General features: G+C 36.6%; 1 protein-coding gene and 2 long non-coding RNA genes across 4 annotated transcripts in view; 2 read left to right on the top strand and 1 right to left on the bottom strand.

Moving 5' to 3' along the window:
* Positions 1-1,662: 1,662 nt before the first annotated feature.
* On the top strand, positions 1,663-5,173 carry LOC129927620 (uncharacterized). Of its 2 annotated transcripts, none has more exons than XR_008779230.1 (3): positions 1,663-1,696; positions 1,982-2,192; positions 5,118-5,173. It is a non-coding gene; the product is annotated as an uncharacterized LOC129927620 (long non-coding RNA). The 2 variants fall into 2 exon arrangements; XR_008779231.1 differs by having other exon boundaries at positions 1,683-1,747.
* Positions 5,174-5,352: 179 nt separating this feature from the next.
* LOC129927619 (uncharacterized) lies at positions 5,353-8,980 on the bottom strand. The gene is made up of 2 exons (XR_008779229.1): positions 8,690-8,980; positions 5,353-8,011 (listed from the first exon to the last, which is right to left on the bottom strand). It is a non-coding gene; the product is annotated as an uncharacterized LOC129927619 (long non-coding RNA).
* Positions 8,981-9,050: 70 nt separating this feature from the next.
* The window catches only part of LOC106063875 (BCL2/adenovirus E1B 19 kDa protein-interacting protein 3-like), a 27,955-nt gene continuing 16,162 nt past the window's right edge, over positions 9,051-20,843 (top strand). The window contains exon 1 of the mRNA XM_013222352.2: positions 9,051-9,240. Within this exon, the coding sequence (XP_013077806.2) occupies positions 9,198-9,240 (43 nt within the window). The 5' untranslated portion in view covers positions 9,051-9,197. The remainder of the gene's footprint in view (positions 9,241-20,843) is intronic.

Below are 20,843 nucleotides of genomic sequence, written 5' to 3' on the forward strand. Positions count from 1 at the left end.
AAGCCCCTCTTCAGCGTGATTTGAAGCTAAAAAATAACTCTTCAATATAAAAAAAACAAAAACAAATTAGACACTCAAAAATCTATGAGCGTAGCCAAAGGGGTATGAGTCCCCCCCCCCCCTTTCAGCGGGGTTTGAAGCTAAAATACATCTTCAATATAAACAAAAAAAGCAAATTACACACTCAAAATTTTATGAGCGTAGCCAAGCTTTGGGGGAAGGGTTTTGAGTTTAAATATCCATATACAGAGAGTTTTGAGGTTGAGATCCTCTTACAGTCACCAAATTATATGAGCGTAGCTAAGTGTGTATTGAATTAAAAAACAATTCACATATTTTTTACTTTAACCCCCCCCCCCCCCCCCTTTTCCAAATGATTTTGACTAAAAACTTACCTTTTCGATATAAAGTCTAAAGCAAACCATAGTAACCTAATTCCAAGAGCCTAGCCAAGAGAGGTTACACATTTCTACCAGTGGCTGGGCTCCATTAATAAAGTGCAGCGAATAGTCATCTGCCGAAATTTAGAAAGACTAAATGTGGTTAAAAAAAGATGGCTTTTAGGAGTCAGTTATAGAGATCAGGTGTAAATCAAGAAAATCCTATGCAGAATTGGGAGTCGACCCCTTAGTAAGGTTGTGACAGAGCGTCGCATGAGTTTTGCGGGACATGTTCTCCGACAAAATTAATTACACATAATAACATAATACTTACGAAACATTATTAAACTCTACACAATGCTTTTTTTAAGCACATGTATGATTCGATGCTCATCATATGGCATACAATTTGTGGGCCGCATTGTATAGAAATGCCCGGGCCGAGTTTGACACTCAGTCCACTCCTGCTGCGACTTTAATTTTTTTTTAAAAACTTGTATCATCCAAAGAAGGCGGGATAATGCAAAGTAAAAGCACTACCTATGTCTCTAACAGGGGAGTCTGCGAAACAGCAAACATTAAATAAGGATCAAGAAGGAAACGCCGCAAGGCAATAGCCTACTTTTAAGTTATTAGTCAAAAGATTAAGAACGATTTTTTTTTTTATAAATGCGGGACATTGGCAGTCTGGCCAGGACAATTTATGAAAAGCGTGACGATCAGTCAAAAGCTGAATTTCCCCATTTATGTCGGGACCTAGGTTTATAGATCAAACTATAAGCAGAGCCTAGCCGGAGTGAATTTGGGGGCTCAAAAAAAAAAAGGAAAAAAAACTGAAATTACGCAATTTATCACAAACCTAGTGTAAATCTAGTTATACAAAAAATAAAACTGAGCCAAGTTTCACAACTTCTTTTCTAAACAAACTGTTTAGAGCCCTGTGCGACTGCGAGGTCCCCACCAATTTGGAGCCCTGGGAGGCTGCCTAGTTAGCCTATGCCTATGTCCGGCCCTGTTATTAGTATTCAATACTAAGTATTGTTAATGAAAAATATTAATTATATATTATTATATTAATACTGATTTTCTTAACTTTGAAAAATTGATTCTATCCCTACCAGATTTTTACTCATTAATTATTTTCAAATTTTGTATTTCAAACGTAATTCAAGGACGGAATATTCAATCTAAAACGATTATTTAATTAAGTATTATTTCGCCACTGGAGCTTCTAGTTTTTTGCGTTCATATTTTACATAAAAATGCAGGGGACGCTACTAAAATTTTTTTGAAATGTAAATAGTTTCTTGCCAACGGTACCAAACATTTAGATTCTAGATCTAGATTTTGATTGTACTAAAATTAAAGTTAATGACATTCTTTATCATATTGCACTGTAAATTGTATATCTCATTTTTTAAAATAAAATTTGAAAATCCCCCCCCCTTTTTTTTTTACACAAAAGTATATAAATCTAATATAATATATTTAACAAAAATGTAGATAATTATAATAATATAAAATATAATATTCTAAAACTAAAAAAATGTATCCATAATAATTAATATTATATAATTTATATATGATATAATAAATAATAGGTTAGTCTTTTGGACTGTTGGGGCTCCAGGCAAGACTCGTCTACTGTCTTTCTCCATTCCTGCCTGGTCGTGCGGTTTGCGCCCTGGACTGTTGTTCAGATTTATCGAAGGTCCGGGTTCAAAACCCTGCCCGCTCCCACCACCCGTCGTCCTGGAGGAGGTTTGGACTAGGAAGTAATTATCTTCAACTCTGAGGGAACATCCGAAACATGTAAAACATTTTTACAAACATTTTTTTTTGCCTTTTACCTCTTTCATTGGCAGGCCCATCCATTCTTTTATGCTGTCCTCTCATTGCTTTCTCTGTCTGCCTCTTCTTCTTTTTCCTGGTACTTTTCCCTGAAGGAAGGTCTTTGCGAGCCCCGAAAATGTCATAATATGGCCATAGATTTTGAGCTTGCGTTTTTTTACTATAGTTAGCAGGTCATCATGGGGTCCGATCGATGCAGTAACCCTGTCTTTAATCTCATGGTTTGTGATGCGGTCTTTGAACGTGATACATAGGATCCTTCTGTAGCATCTCAATTCCATTGCTAGGATCCTCCTCTCTAGCTTTGCAGTCAGCGTCCAAGACTCACAAGCATATAAAAATGTGGGAGCGCATCAGTCTGATTTTGGTGCTGAGGGCTAAGCCTTTGTCTTTCCTTATTATTTTAAGTTTTGAAAGGGCTAACTGTGGACTGTGCTATTCGGGCCAATAGTTCGGGTTTCGTTCCCTTATCTGAGACAATAGCTCCGAGGTATTTGAAGCTGCTAACACTAGTCAGCTTTTCACCCCCAATACTGATGCCCCTTTTAAAGCCTATTGGTCATAATTTGTTGTTGTTTTTTCATGCATTTATTTGCATACCATATGCTGCGGAAGTCTTATCAATGCGCATCATTAGGTCAGCTAGTTCTTCGTCTGTCCCTGCAAGGCCATCAATGTCATCTGCAAAGCGAAAGTTAGTAATTCTTCTTCCTCCAATGCTTACAGTACCTTCATAGCCCTCGAGAGCATCTTCCATTATCCTTTCAAGGAAGATATGGAAGAGTGTTAGTGAAAGTAGGCAGCCTTGTCTTACTCAAACTGTGGTTTTGAACCAGTCCCCAATATTATTGTTGAAGTACACAGCACTGGTGGCATCCTTGAAGAGGTTCTGGATAACTTTCATTAGGTTTTTATTAATGTTGTACTTTTCCATTGTCGCCCAGAGTGCCCCGTGCCATACTCGATCAAAAGCTTTCTTGAAATCAATAAAGACATTGAAAAGATTCTCTCGGTGTTGGAGATATTTTTCACAGAGTATTCTGAGGTTTAGGATTTGTTCTGTTGTGCTGCGACCTTGTTTAAAACCTGCTTGTTCTTCTGATATGATTTTGTCTGCTATCGGTTTTAGTCAGTTTAATATGATTTTTAACAGTACTTTGCTGGGATGGCTTATGAGGCTGATGGTGCAATAATTTTGACATAGTTGTAAATTGCCTTTCTTTGGAAGGGTGATGATGAGTGATTGGGTCCTGATTGCCAGATCTTGTTGCTAATCGTATAGAGTGTGTTTATCATGGTTTCTCCTCCCGCCTGTAGAAGTTCACCAGGAATGTTGTCAACTCTGGCCGATTTTCCCTTTTACTGCTGATGCTACTTCGGAGCCAAGAATCGGATAGTCGTCTATGTAGGATACTGCCGGGACATTTAGTATCTCTGTATCTCCTGAGATTTCAAAGTTATACAACTCTGAACAGTATTCTGTCCATCTTTTTAACACATCTTTTAATATTGGATTAAAGTTACTTAATCCAGACCTTTTTTAAAACAGAAAGATTTTAGCTATTACCGGTATAGACATTTTTAGAGTGGACCCTTATCCCATCATTCAAAATTTTTTTTTTTTTTGCTTTTTGTGATGCTTGTCAATTTCAAACTTGTCAGTCTTGTATATTCATTTTTATACAACTTTGTACTCAGAATTTATAACTTAAAGACATTTTTTTCAAAAAGATAATTGGTAAAATACTAATAGCTAAAAACTAAATTTATGTTTAAGAAAAAAAAAGTCTGGTACCTAAGGCCTGTTTGGTAGTCAGTAACCTCAGGTTTTTTTATAGAAACTTATCAATATCTGCGGACCTGCAGAGGAGCTGATATTATCTCAGACAATTACCTTGTCAGTGGCAAATGTAAGCTCTGATTGGAACACCAACCAAAATGATTCATATGACCATGACCAATAAACATGAACAAGCTCAAAGACTGCAATATTACAGAACAGTTTTAATTAAAACTAAAGAAATGCTTTGAGGCTCTTGCAGATATATTGACCCTTCAAGAAGAGTGGGCGAACTTCAGAAATATCACTGTTGAGTGCGCGAAGAAGTCATTGGAAGGAGGCGGGGTTCATAGAAGGAACAGTGGATACAAGACAGAACATGGAAATCAATTGATAAGAGGAAGGATGCCAAACGTAGACAAGACCAGAAAAATGCAACACAATATTGCAGTTTAGTGGAATAAGCCTATAGGAAAACAGATCTGAAAGTAAATAGAAGTTTTTGGCAAGATAAATTGGACTGGATTGAACGGAAGGGCCAAGAGACACAAGCAGCTGCATGCAGAAATGACACAAAAACTCTCCATTGTATCTTCTGAGACCTCACTGGAGCAAAGAGTGGACATGGAGCACCAATAATAGACAAGCAAGTCAAAACTTTGCTCACGAAAGAGAAAGAGGAACAGGATGCCACCATCACCAGACCTGACTTACACATTCAAGGACACCGGACAATGTTCTCAAGCTTTAGACAGACCCAATTACAACAGAGAAAGTTACCATGGCCATTGCAGTTTTATAGAATAACAAAGCACCAGGGCTAGACATGGTGTCAGCAGAAATGCTAAAACACAGGGCACAGTGCCTTGTTGACAGAATGACTAATCTTTTAAATCTCTGTTAGCAAAGTATCTACTGGGTTTGAATGGCATTATTTTTTTTAGCATACGTCACAACTTTTTATTTTTAGAAAGTATGTTTTTACTATTTAATAACACAATAATGTATCATTACTTTAATTATATTAAATCCAATTTACATGAGATAATAATAATGCTTAAACAAAAAATAAAAGGATTTATTTAATTATTTTTTGTTTACATTAGAGACCAGAGTAAAGAGTTTTCGGTGAAGTGTTTCACGCATGTAACAATTTGTTTTGGTAAGCTTATTAATGTTTATAGTCCTATACAGTCTCAATCAGATAGTAAAATTGATTTTATTTAACACAATTCAAAAGCATTTTTAAGGAATTTAAAAGCCATTCCAAGCTAAGGATAGTTGTTTTTTTTTTAAATGTTCTCATCATGTTTTAATTTCCATTGTGTCTTCTTAATGACAGATTTTTCAAAAATGTCACAAGATAAATTTGCAGAGTGGTTGCCTAAAACTGGTCAGATTTATCAAGAAGACTCATCTACCATTGTTCTGTGCAAGCCTAAAATTCTTCCTTTGAAATCTGTAACTCTAGAGAAAATGGAGAAAATGCAGAAGGAAGCTCAGGAGCAAGTTAAAGAACAAGACAGACAAGAAAGAATGCTTGCTGCTTCCAATGCGAGATAATAGAACTTTAGACTAACATGGTGGGATTGTACTTACTGTAGGTTTTTTATTCTATTAGAAAAAAACAACAACTGTTGATGATGTCTCATAGACTTAAGTTTCAACCATTGTATATGTCAATATAGGCTAACATAGTTTGCTGCTATAATACTACTAATGTCTGTAGACAACACTATATACAAACATTTACAAAATAATCTGAAATCAAATACATCAGAATACAATGAGACTATTAATATAATCATTATAATCCTGTTATAAGCTCAATGAAAAAATAAATGGATATTAGGACATTACATATTACCAATGTACATTTGCTGTTTGCAGTACATTTAGCCATTCGCACTTTTAACTTCACCAATTATAAAATATGAACAATATTCTAACAATAAATATAATGTATGGGCTATAATAAAAATTGATATTTTGATATATTAAAGTTTTCATGATTATTTCCCTTGTATTTGTTTCCTGGTATTAAGAATAGTATTGTCATGGAGTTGCAGAAATTGTTTTCTTTATTAATGATCTACTTTACTTGTAAATGAAGAGAACATAAGTAATAATGCTTCATTGATTAATTGTACGAAATGCAATAAAGCTCTACAATTATAAAAGCAAGCTATGACAAAGTTTAAGCTCTAGATTTAGATGTAGTTGCTTAATTTTCAAAAAATGATACATGGTGGTTTATTTATAATTAAAGCTAATGTCTATAGTTATCTAGTATAATTTTTGTACTAATTCGAGTTGGCAAACAGTGCCAAAATATTCGCAGAAATAAAAAATAAAGAAACAAATGTTAGCCTGATATTAAGTGTTTTACTTACAATAGACTTTTATAGAGATGTTTTATTACATTATTACTAATGCTATTAATAGGCTATTACTGTTTTTTTTATTTCTTTTATTCTGTTTTAGTATTATTGGTGATGATATGATCTTCAAAACTGCATGTTTACAGATGTTCTATATATGTATAGCCGCTAAAATTTAAACATATTGTATGTGTAATAAATAATTGTTGACTATGGTACACACATTTTATATCAGTATTATAGAATAAAATTGTGTATAAGAAAGCATAAATTTAAAAAAAAAGTATTGTGGTAGATTATAGTTTGAATTTATAATTAATTGAAAAGTGTCTATAGTCAACTTGGAAGCATCCCAAAATCTCTTGCAAACATACAGACCAGAACTCATATTTCAGGGTCAGGATTTTTTACCATCCTATTGTATGTCAGTATTTTGTAAGACAAAGCTAAACTTGTAATTTGTGTTATATTACTTTTACAAAAGTTATTGACAAGATGTAAAAAACAAAAAAACAACAACCATGTGAGTTTATGATTAGATAAAGAAGATTTAAGATTGATTTTTTGATATTAATTACAAATGCAATTTTCATTTACTTGTCTTACAGTTAGAATGTTGACTGATGTCTGAAGATTGTGCATTTGCTGATGCATAGCTTATTTTTGATTGATTATTGATCATGTTTTTGGTAAAAAGTTGTAGCAATCTTATTGAATATCTCATTGACAAGTTTTTTATTGTGAGAGTACTCTCTGACATTAGTAATCACAGTGACTGAACTTGGTGAATTGTCTGTAAGAATGATTCTTGAGGATATCTGCTTTATTGAGAAGATAGAAATCTGTTTTGTGATTTTAAAAAAAATTAAAGTAGTTCAGCCTTATGTTAATGTGCACCAATGTTGAATTGCTGTGTGTTGTGTGGATGAATGTTTAGGACTTTAAAAACGTTTTCTTTAACATATATTGTGTGTATAATAGTATGTTATATTTTATTTCCTTGTTATTAAAAAGCTTATAATCATATATAATATTTGTCTTTTTTTGTCTTGGGAGGGGGATTAAGAAACATTAGAGAAGTGTATTTTTTTTTTAGAATTAGAATTGAGTATATTTAACATTGTGTTACATATACTGAAATGACAGTATTATTTTTATAACATCTTATCATCATTGATAATCTCTATACCAAGGTTTCCCATTCTATTTGTTCATAAGCTGTCCACATTATTTTCTGTAAAATCTTGTTTAGTAAATAATGTTGAACAATGTTTCTAAACTGTCAAGATTTTCTTGTTGAAGAGCTCTTTCTGCAAAGTTAAGATTTGTATTCTGATTAGCTTAATTAAAATTTCTGTCATAGAACTGACTTAATAGACCTAGCAAGGTAGAACCATTTAGAAATAGCCAATGTTGCAATTTCAATTTAGTTAAAATTTCTGTCATATAACTAATTGGCCTGTAGACCTTAGATCTCTCTTGCAGACATCTCTGTATGCTAGTCTTGGGCTTCCCGCAGTCTGACTCTCTCTAAAAGCTCAGCACAATTTAAATTGGGTTTTTCTATCCAGCTTACGGGAACATGTCTGTAACATGTCCGATCCAAAGTAATCTCCTTTCTGTCAAAAGAACATAAATGCTATGCATATTGGTCAATGTATGTCCTTGAACTAACAACATAGACTCTCTACCCAGCAAGATAGATTCATTAAGAATTAGCCAATATTGTAATTTTGACATTTCTGTCCAAAAACGAACTAAACTCTCTACCCAGCAAGGTAAAACCATCCAGAGTTAGGCAATGTTACTATTTTGAGTTAGTTTACAAATGTTTTAGAATAAATTGTTTTGCTACTTCAGGGCATCTCCTATATAACCCTCCCCAGCAAAACACAATTAATGTTAAAAATTTTTGATTTTTTTCTAGATGACTGGCTATTTAAGCATTGATGTTTGAGCCACCAAAACAACAACTGGTCTTAGTATCAATTATAAAGTCTTGAATGACAAGATAATATATATATATAGCTTCTAGACAAAAAAAAATGTGAAGCTATGTATTTTTTTTCCAAAAATATTTTTGAAGTATTACCATTTTGTAAAATTAAATAATTAAATACCAGTATCTAATGTTTTTAAAAACTTTCCATACACTGTGAAAAATGCTTCGATTCTTCGAATCTCTCTCCCACCCCCCCCCCACCCCCCCGTGTTGTCAATATGGCCAATTATTTTAAATTATTTTTAAAATGCTATAAAAACACATTTTTAGTTAATGCTAATGCAAATAAATATACCGTATTGATTTCGAGTAAGATTTTCTGTTTCTTTTTCTCTAATTATTATTATTTTTGTTCAACCTGCCACAAAGATGCGGTACCGATTTTAATGAGTTATGGACGAGTTAGCAATCGTCAAGCTTGATAAACAGGTTATAGAAATAAAAAATCTTATCTAGCATGTAAATCTCATTGTGTATCTAATATCATAATGTTATAATCATGTTGAATTGATTTGTCTTGAATACAAGCAATAACAGCCCTCTCGCACTACTTTCGGCCATACAGGCTTGTTACACAGATTGAACAGGGGACGTAACTAACACAGACCTGTAGTATTATTACTACTAGGGGCGCTGATGCTGACCTACATTTTTACGTCACTAGTAAATAAAGCAAGACAAAAATAATATCAACAAACCACCTCGAGTGGTGGAACGTACGCAGTAGGAAACGTTTAGATTTGCTTTTTACAAATAGAAACTTTTGTTAGATCCAGATCTAGAGCTGCTTCTGAACAGATTACATGGCTTCAACACAGAGGCCAGATAGGTCTGATGATCTTAATGGTAAGTGACTATTTTTTAAAGATAGATTAATAGATCTAGATCTCTTGACATGCATTTCAGAATAATTTCAGTATTTAGATCTAGATAATAATTATTGTTATGCTACATATATAGATCTAGATGCTAGAACTAAGAATCTAGAGCTACATTCTATGTTACGTATGTCATGTGTAATTGTTAAGTCAGTTTAGATCTTTATGTTAAAATCTAGATAGTAGATAGGTCTAGTCTGTTAATCTATCCAAGTAGGCCAGTCTAAAGTCTAGAATAATAGTTAATAGATGATCTAAACTATTCTAAACACTAAAACAGTAGACGCGACGTCTGTTAACATTTAACTGTTTATAGATATGTATGTCTTAGAAATGTGCCTGCGTGTCGTACTAGTGACTAGTTCGATCTAGATCTAGATTTTTACTAGATCTATTTAGGAGCCCTCCTTTTCATTTCATTGGGCATCATTTATCTATTAATAGATCTACCTACGTGACAACGAATTACTCATTTGGGTATTTATATACTTTTGTTTTAGATATAGCATACATTTGTTGTCAAGCTCGATTTAATTTAGAATTTTAGATAATTATATTAGATCTAGATAAAAACATATAAACATCACTTTTGTTTTGATTTTTAAAATTATATTCTAGATCTAAAGACACTTTAGACTTAATTATAAGTCAATATAACTGCAGGACAGTACGGGCATATTATTTCATGTTTTTAAAGTTGTTTGTTTGACTATTTTCATCAATACTTGTTTGATACGTAGTAACAAAATATGTGGGACATAAACAAATGAGTTTATCTCTGCTCAAGTTAAAATGCATTTATTATGATGATATCATCGTATTTGAACTGCAATTAGAGTGTTGAGCAATTATTAATGTGATTGATCTTACATGATTTAACTATCTCTCTAAGTGGTAACATCATAGGTGGCATAGTATGCTACCCCTGGGTTTGTGCTCTGGAATAACTACAAGTTTGGGCTGACAATAAACAGGTTTAGTTCTCCTGAATTTAAGAGCACTTAACAAAAATACATTCCAATTTGTGTACCACCTTTTGAAAGTTGGCCTAATGATGTACTTATACCCAATTCAGTTTCAACTTTTACAAGTAATAGTGTTATGACTATATGACCAGTGGCCCACAACCATTAGGGGCCCACAGTCTGTGGAGTAGTAATAATTTCTCAAAGGGGTTCATTGCACTTGGGCCCATGACTCTTGACTAGTTGGGGCCCACGTGAGAACTTATGGATGACACTAAAGTCCTGATGTTCAGGAATGAATTTTTTGACACAGCTGCTAATAATTCAATTTTTTTCAGAGCTCAGTTTGTTTCTTTTTTGTATTTAAAATGTGTTATAACATTAACTCTTCTTACCTCTAATGCATAATTGTCAAGACTTAAACTGATTCTGAAATCTTAACAGTAGAACTACTGTGTTCATTAAGTAACAAACAAGTCTCAAAAGTTGTGATTCTAAAACTTTTGTATCCAAGCCAATGAAGTAGATACTTTGAAATAGAGTAAAACACTCATTTAGGACAACAGCGTTCTCGGTCGCCTTCTTTACATTGTTTTGTTGTCTTCTGTATTGTGTAAAAAAATGTTCATGTAAACATTGGAACAGAAGACAAAACATAGGGATGAAATGTAAAACAAATATATAAAATTAAATTAAATATTTAGCAAACAAAATAATCACCAGAGTATGTTTCATATGAATCGTTAAAGTCGAATATATCTTTTTAAAAAATTTTTTGGGAGGGGGTTTATAACTAAGATCTAGAAGATAGCGAGATGTCCCAATTAATCATGGAATAGTATCTTTCTCTGACCAATACTTAGTATTTGTTTCGCAGTTCTCAAAGAAAGTGAACACCATTATGTTTATATGAGAACGTCTGACCGGGCTTTATTTAAAATTGTTATGGATATTGAAATTAGACAGGAAAACAAAGCCCTAGATTCAAAAGGAGATAATAGACCTGTTGGGCATTGCAGTTATTCAAGAATACACTGCGGTCCAATCTGCGCCATTTTTCTCTTTCAATGGTGAGAGCATTCGAGACTTTAAAAGTTGATCAAATTAGTATTATTAAAAAAAAATGTTTTGTGATCTCCGATGACGGAATAGCCGCACACAAATAAAATAGAAAGTAGAAAATCATTTCTAGGTTTTGTGAGAACCAGATGTCGGCAGAATTGGCTGAACAAATGCTCCAAGTAATGAATAATCCCCATTTATCCTTAAATAAACTGCAAAGCCAAAGCTATGATGGTGCTTCCAATATAAGTGGATAGCAGAGAAGAAGCAGCTTGCCATTATGTTCACTAACATACTTTTGCATACAAGGTGCACAACAAGATTCATATATTTTGATGAACTAAAGCTGTTAATACAAATTACTTTGTGTCCCTCAGAGAAAAAAAAAAAGCATGGAAGCTGCAGTACTTAGAGGAAAATTAGAAATTATTCGGTGGAATGTCTTTTCGTGAATTTACTCATACATTTAAATTATGCCTACTCAATTGTTCTGTCACACACTACATTGCTCTTATTTGGGGAAGGTGGGCCCACCAACATATTTTTGAACCCGGGCCCACGGATACCTTGCTACGCCACTGTATATGACACCCAATACTAACACATTTTTTTAAAAAGTAATAAATGATCTTCTTTCAATAGCTTCTTTGGGTCCTAATTGTCTTGGGCATGGGTAAAAGAAACACTTCGTATCATGGTTGCTACACCACTGTGTCGAACTTCTTTAGTTGGTGACAGGGCCGGCCTTAGGTATAGGCAAACTAGGCAGCCGCCTAGTGCCTCTCCAATTGGTGGGGGCCTCATATAGGACTACGAAGAAATAGAAAAAAAAATGCAAAACTTAAATCAGATCACAATTTACTAAGTGAAGCTTTCGTTGCCGGGAGGGAATTCAGTCAAGGTCATTAAATTTTTCTTTCTTCATTATTTTGCTTTTGGCTTGGAGGTGCTCTTGGAAGAAGAATATCTCTCAAACTGATTCAGTCCCATGCATGAATAGTGTCGAAATTTATAAAAAGTAAAGTTCCCCTTTCAGACCTTGTGATCTATAGGGCAGATGTTGTAAAGGTCATGAGTTCATGTGGCCAACACAGCGACCCTTCACCTTTACTTTGCCAACTAATGTCAGGCACTCATTATTTTAAATGGTCAAGTCTCAAAGTTTCTCATGTTTCTTTTTTCCTCTTTTAGCCTTTTATATTTTCAAAAGTCCCCTCCCCCAACAATTACTAAAACAGACTTTTTAAAAAATTCTTAGTGAACCTGTCCCATCATCAACTCGTGTTTTCCAATCATATTGACACATAACTTCTTATGTCCCCTTTACCCATTGCAACAGATCCTTTTGCTGACCGACATAAGACCTGGACTTAGGGGCATGAAAACACTACGTGATATAAGGGGTAGATATCTATAGGGAATAGGTGAAGCTATACCGAAATGTTTTGAATTCGAGGAGGTGCGTGTAGTGCCCGTACGTCTGTAATGTGCTAGATCATCTTGTTTTAAGAGAAAAAGATGGCTTGTTGCGGGTGTGCTTTGTCACGAGTATCTGACTGATTTCACTGAGGCGCGAGTCTCTGAATGAGGTCATAGAGGCCACGAGTCTGAATGAGTTCACTGAGGCCACACGAGTCTCTGAGTTCACTGAGGCCAAGAGTCTCATAGTTCACTGAGGCCACGAGTCTCTGAATGAGTTCACTGAGGCCACACGAGTCTCTGAGTTCACTGAGACCATGAGTCTCTGAGTTCACTTAGGCCACGAGTCTCTGAATGAGTTCACTGAGGCCACACGAGTCTCTGAGTTCACTGAGGCCATGAGTCTCTGAGTTCTCTGAGTTCACTTAGGCCACGAGTCTCTGAATGAGTTCACTGAGGCCACGAGTCTCTGTGAACTTAGGCCAAGGCCACGAGTCTCTGAATGAGTTCACTTAGGCCACGAGTCTCTGAATGGGTTCACTGAGGCCACGAGTCTCTGAGTTCACTGAGGCCACGAGTCTCTGAGTTCACTTAGGCCACGAGTCTCTGAGTTCACTTAGGCCACGAGTCTCTGAGTTCACTTAGGCCACGAGTCTCTGAATGAGTTCACTGAGGCCATGAATCTCTGAGTTCACTGAGGCTTGAGTCCTTGAATGAGTTATGTGAAGACATGCTACTGTGGAATGGTGTAGGAAAACACACGACTTCTCTCGTGGCATCCATTTCTTTTTAGGAATAGTCCATTAATTAAAAATAGTTTCTGATCCTCAAAAAAATAAAAATCGTAAATATTATAAAATAAACCACATATTTAGGTTGTTTCAACATGTAATACAAAAAAAAAGGACATTCCATTTTACTCAACAAATTACAACCTGTATTGAAGGCCCACGTTGTTCATTTATTATATCGTTCGGTCTGATGTAAATAACTTTAATTTTAAAATGTTCAATTCCAAGACATTGTATTCAGACTACTAATGTTCTACTCATGTAAACCTCGCAGTAAGACGTTGGGTAGGGTTAAATAACGAGAGAGTAACTCTATAAAGATAAGACAACTCCGTTTTGTTAACAAGCAGTCACAACCTGTTCCTAGTTCGAACTGTGTATACATGTGCCTGTAAAGTATTACACTACGATTAACAAGAATTGATCAGATCGGCTGCAGACCATTGATAAGTTTCAGCACTGTTTCCCTTCTTCCCCCCCCCCTCTCTTCCTTCTGCTAGTTGATTAAAAGCCAAAGCCGACCTCTACACTATCTTGTTATCTACTAATAATACCTGGGGGAAAGTTGAAGGGTGAATAGTGGTGGGGATGTTATCTGGAACAATGGGTGATAATGTTATCTGGAACATTGGTGCTGATGTTTTCTGGAACAATGGTGATGATGTTATCTGGAACAATAGGGTGATGTTATCTGGAACATTGGTGATGTTATCTGGAACAATGGGGGTGATGTTATCTGGAACATTGGTGATGATGCTATGTGGAACATTTGGGGTGATGTTATCTGGAACATTGATGATGATGTTATCTGGAACATTGGTGATGATGCTATCTGGAACATTGGGGGGTGATGTTATCTGGAACTTTGGAGATGATGTTATCTGGAACATTGGTGATGATGTTATCTGGAACATTGGTGATGATGTTATGTGGAACATTGGGGGTGATGTTATCTGGAACATTGGTGATGATGTTATCTGGAACATTGGTGATGATGTTATGTGGAACATTGGGAGGTGATGTTATCCGGAACATTGGGGTGATGTTATCTGGAACATTGGGGGGGGGGTTATGTTATCTGGAACATTGGGGGGTGATGTTATCTGGAACATTGGTGATGATGTTATCTGGAACATTGACATGATGTTATGTGGAACATAGGGATGATGTTATGTGGAACATTGGGGGGTGATGTTATCTGTAACTTTGTAGATGATGTTATCTGGAACATTGGTGATGATGTTATCTGGAACAATGGGGTGATGTTATCTGTAACTTTCTAGATGATGTTATCTGGAACAATGGGGATGATATTATGTGGAACATTAGTGGTGATTTTATCCGGGACATTGGGTTGATGTTATCCAGAACATTGGGGTCATGTTATCCAGAACATTGGGATGATGTTATCCAGAACATTGGGATGATGTTATCCAGAACATTGGGATGATGTTATCCAGAACATTGGGGTGATGTTATGTGGAACATTGGGGGTGATGTTATCTGGAACATTGGTGATGATGTTATATAGAACATTGGTGATGATGTTATGTGGAACATTGGGGGTGATGTTATCCGGAACATTGGGGTGATGTTATCTGGAACATTGGGGGTGATGTTATCTGGAACATTGGGGGGTGATGTTATCTGAACATTGGTGATGATGTTAACTGGAACATTGAGATGATGTTATGTGGAACATTGGGATAATGTTATGTGGAACATTGGGGGGTGATGTTATCTGTAACTTTGTAGATGATGTTATCTGGAACAATGGGGATGATATTATGTGGAACGTTAGTGGTGATTTTATCCGGGACATTGGGATGATGTTATCCAGAACATTGGGGTCATGTTATCCAGAACATTGGGGATGATGTTATCCAGAACATTGGGGGTGATGTTATCCAGAACATTGGGATGATGTTATCCGGAACATTGGGATGATGTTATCCAGAACATTGGGGATGATGTTATCCAGAACATTGGGGGTGATGTTATCCAGAACATTGGGATGATGTTATCCGGAACATTGGGATGATGTTATCCAGAACATTGGGGATGATGTTATCCAGAACATTGGGGGTGATGTTATCCAGAACATTGGGATGATGTTATCCGGAACATTGGGATGATGTTATCCAGAACATTGGGGATGATGTTATCCAGAACATAGGGGGTGATGTTATCCAGAACATTGGGGGTGATGTTATCCAGAACATTGCGATGATGTTATCCAGAACATTGGGGGTGATGTTATCCAGAACATTGGGGGTGATGTTATCCAGAACATTGGGGGTGATGTTATCCAGAACATTGGGGTTGATGTTATCCAGAACATTGCGATGATGTTATCCAGAACATTGGGATGATGTTATCCAGAACATTGCGATGATGTTATCCAGAACATTGGGGGTGATGTTATCCAGAACATTGGGGGTGATGTGAAGGGTTGGAGAGTAAAAAGAAACTCGAACATTAATAACAGTTTCTTTGTCTCTACGCTGAAAGCCATCACGTGCGTTGTTTAGAAAGAATGATCTATGAAAGACAAATCAAGAAATGTTCAACAGTCTTTTTTACTATCTCTCTAAAAGTTAAATCGTTCACTTGCTCGTAAATTAGGCCTACTGATTCTCACAGTTACGAAGCTTCTCTTTCAGTGATCGAAAATGAGCATACACCGATATGGTTTCAGAATCCATTCTAAGCACTGAAATGATTATTTCTTTGGGCTAATGAGTAGGTTGCACCTGTTTCAACTTAGCTTGCTGTAATTTTACACCTGTCTAGTTGCCTAGCAATCATCTATTTTATTTGCTTCATGTCCAGAAACTCCACCACTCGTAACTACAAACCAAGAGGGTCTATCTTCAGAAAATGTCCCGATTTTGACCTGTTCATTCCACAGTCTTTAAGGGAAACATTAAGACCGCCATATGGCCACTTTACTTTGTAAATCGTCCTATAGGAAAATCTTTTGGGAAATCGACAATCAGTCAGAGATCAGAGATAGAATTTCGCAAAGGTAGTTATCACCAATAAATCTGAGGATGGGCCGGCGCGGGCGGAAATAATTCTAATTGTTGACTCCCGAGGCCTTTCCAATGATTAGGTTTAACTGCAAGGCAGCATCGGTTTGAATTCAGAGTTCCCCCCCACCTAAGTGGCTAGCCAGCCATGGCTAACGAGCCCCTGCTGTCCGAAGCTTACTGGTCTAGTTACTCGCATTCGCCCCTCACTCTTGTTAGTGAAAACAGTTGGTCAATTTTTGAACTGCACCTGAAGGCCAGGAGTTTGTCAGAGGCTATCCGAGACGCATCCCATAGGAGGCATTTTATAGGTAGTGGAGTGCTTATGTCCATGTCCATTACCACTTCCGGCAATGACAACCTAAATTACGCCAACTTTGGCTATTGTTATAATTTTTGGCGCTAATGTTGTGTCCGGAAATGTTATAATGACTCCTGGAAAACTCATGAACTTTCCTGTTGATTTAGGTGCAGCTACCTTGAAATCGTGTCTGTGTCTGCGAAATATTGAACCACATTTTAACCTTAAGACTTAGATCAACATCTAGAAGTGAAGCGTCGAAAAAATGTGTGCAGTAAATTCTGCAAGTCACTCTCATACCGATCCATTAGAGCAGGAAACACTTAAGACATTCAGTTCTTCTATTTGATCCTAAAAGCCTCAAACTCTGAGGTACGGGCTAACTTGTGTAAGGAAGGTGGAGATAACATTATGCATATATGGATAACTAGATTAAGATCAATAATATTTCTTTGATGTATAGTCTACTGCTCACAGACTTTAATTCCAATAGCTCTACTTAATATATAGTTACAGACTTGTACTTATTACTTATACTCACAGTAAGTTCTTAACGCTTGTCCATTTTGCATTTATGAAATCAACCCTAACCCCACTTCAACTCTAAAGCCATCATTCACTTCAAACAATTTCTTTGTACACTGTTTGCAATAAAATCACAACAACTAAATCTAATACATTGCAGTGAAGCCCAGGTATTCAGCTAGATCTAGTTATTATAAAATACCAAACACGACTTAGAAGTGTCTGGTTAAATGATCATATCAACACAGTGTTCTTTGATCTGTGTCAATGATATTATTATGGAAAGTGTTTATTTGCATTTATATCGAATACAAAATCGTTGGGGGAAGAAATAAAAAAAAAGGGGGGGGGGTAAATAATTTCAGCATCTTAATATCAGGACCGGCCGGCGAAGTGAATTTGGTGGCCCCCAAATGAAAAGAAAAAAAACAACACCGAAATTTTATTTTATTTAAAACCTAAATGTATCTAAATCTAAGTCAATAATTAACTGAAATTCCTATAGAGCTATTTCCGTAACATGTAACTATGGTGGTGATAAAGATTGTTTTTTTAAAATTATTATTATAGCTTTTATATAGCGCTACTTTCATGCTTATAGCATGCTCAAAGCGCTTTTGGTCCAATCTCATTTGTGGACCAGTGTGGGGGGGGGCGTGGAGGGGGTATCTAGGAGTTGGTTTTCTGTGCTGCCTTTAGGCGCTCAGTAAACACAACTCTGCCCGAGTCGGGTGTCGAACCTCGAGCCCCTTCTAGGTAGCCAAGCCAAGTTCAAGCGTACTTGGCCTCTCGACCTCGCTTCCCACGCTTGTTGACGTAACAGAGATGAAAGCGCTTCAAAGCTTAGACGCCAACATAGATAAGAGAACCTGGTTGCATGCAGCCACAGAACTAGACAGCTGGAGGTCACTCACAAAGGCCCCGGGATACACATTAGAAACCAAAAGACGCAGATGGCGAAAAGAAAATCTAAATCAACCACCGGCGGACAATGGTTATGCTTGCCCTGGATGTGGCAAAATATGTAGGTCACAGCTGGGGCTACGTAGCCACAGGAAATAGTGCATTCCTCATTAATCTTCGGACTCGAAGACAAGCCTTAAAAATAACTATGGTTCCGTAAGCTTCTTAAACATATTCATGCAGATGTCATAAACTAACAAACCTGACTCAGTGTCGACATGTTCACCAACAAGATCTTCTAACATAGGCAGTCTAACTAGTGTATAAACCATAAGTCAAGATAGAGGCTTAGAACTAGACACAAAGGCATGGAGATCTGCTAGGTTTAGGAATTAATCCAAGTTTGGAAATGGTTTATACATTTTTTTTTTTTTTTTTGTAGTCCTCTGCGAAATATTTCATAATGGAGCCCTAAGCGGCTGCCTAGTTTGCCTTACCTAAGGCCGGTCTTGTTAATATGATATGTACATGTAAAAACAATCAATTTAATCTATTTCCTAATCCCTTGTCCAGTGTAAATGAAATGGTTACGGAACTTTGTCCCTCCCCTATTCGGTGAAATCACACAATGTACAAGGCCCTAATGTTCTGACCCCTAATGCGATTTTTAAACGTGTGTATTACATGCAAGTGTCGTCTCGGATCTGATTCTCTATAGAAATTAATGTGGCATTGGATGTACGTACTTGGGTCTATAACATGCTATCCACGAAGGTGGAGTGAGGCAAGGGGCCTTTTTTGTAACCACCAGTTTGGGGCCCGCAGCTTGACCCTTCATTAGTCCGGCCCGAGTGTTTGCATAATGTTCCACAGTTGTTGAGCTTTTGCCATGATGGGGCCCTTAGCGCCCTTCTTGACAATGTGTCCTGGCCCCCCACTGATCTAGGGTATCTTATTTACAATGTCCTGGCCCCCCCCCCCCCCCCACTGATCTAGGGTATCTTATTTACAAATTCACGTCTTTCACTTTCTTTGCTGCTTGGAGCCAGGGGAAATATTATTCCAAATGGATGTCTCATTAAATGTAATCATTGATTACCTGGTCATGTTGAGCATGTATGCGTTCTAATGCAAATCCAAATATGCCAACCCAATCCATTTCTCCCCATTCCTTTTTTTAAAGCCTGTCTAATGACGTGTGCGCGTGCCTAAACATCCATACACCCACTGATTATGAGTATACTTCCGTTATTGTGGATTTATTTCCTTTCTTCGATTATTCGCTCTGAATTCATCATCAAATTGGTTTCTGGTTTCTACATAAATTGTCTTATAATTCAATGCATATGGTAAGAAAATGATTATAGATTTATACAGTCAAGGTCATCTGGCCCCGTCCATACTGTAAACAACCGCAGGCATTTATCGCTGAGCTGATGTGTTTGTTTTGTTTTCAAAGTTCTGTCAGTGGGAGATAATTAATAGAGTCTTAATTTTCGACGTCTGTAACTATACAGCATCGGTGTGTGTGTGTGTTCTACACACATGCACATCGTGGACACATACACATCCTCACACATGCGTGCGGGCGTGAAGTTTTTCTAGAATAGAATGAGTGGATAGTGAGACAAAGGGTGGTTGCAGTGAACATTGTGACAAAGGGTGGTTGTAGTGAACACTGGGACAAAGGGTGGTTATGGTGAACACTGGGACAAAGGGTGGTTGGAGTGAACATTGTGACAAAGGACAATGCTGGAGTTAAACACTGAGGCAAGGCTGGTTGGCCTAGCGCTCCAGGCAAAGTTATCCTAGTAAAGCTGTTCATCTAGGAAAGAGCTACTCATCTTTAATCGTATATAGATTGTGCTTATCCTCGATCTCGAAGGGGGGTGTTATTTAGGCCTAAGTGTTAACCTTGAGAAACTAACGCGTGAAGCTCTCAGTCAATGAGACTACCAACTTTGTTTGCTTCTGTCTGTACACAGCTACACAGCGTGTATTTTTTTGGAAAGCCTGTACTCAATGTAGCCTCATACCTAACCTTTTGTAAATCACGCCCTCTAGGTCAAGAGAGGAACCATGATTCCTATTATCTTAATTAAGCACAGGAATGCTCACTGATGAGAAATTATACAACTATGTTCATTGTTTCTCTATGAAATAGATTATAATGTTAACATTTGGCTTTTGTGGTGGCCATAGGTCTTGGGTAAGTTAGGCCCGGCAGTAAGGGTTTAGTTAGATTAAACTGTCTGGGTTTGTTATATAGTGATTTTTTTTTTTTACTTTCTTAATTCTCGCAGAACTAGTGTGATCAAAGAATTTGACACAATACTACCAGGGCCGGTCTTCAGCCACTGCAACCTATGCGGCCGCAGTGGGCCCCGCACTTTCAAAGGCCCCGCGCGAGTTCTAGGTGTAAATTATTAAATTAAACCATTTTAATTTAATATTAAAGGGTTCCTGAAATTCTCCTGAAAAAGCGAAATATTCGAACAATTCATGAAAATCCCCTGAAATTATTAAAATCTTCTGAAAACTCACGCAAATCTAAAAAAGAAAACAGATAAAAT

This window comes from Biomphalaria glabrata, chromosome 1 (genome assembly GCF_947242115.1).
Source record: "Biomphalaria glabrata chromosome 1, xgBioGlab47.1, whole genome shotgun sequence".
Taxonomy (NCBI): domain Eukaryota; kingdom Metazoa; phylum Mollusca; class Gastropoda; family Planorbidae; genus Biomphalaria; species Biomphalaria glabrata.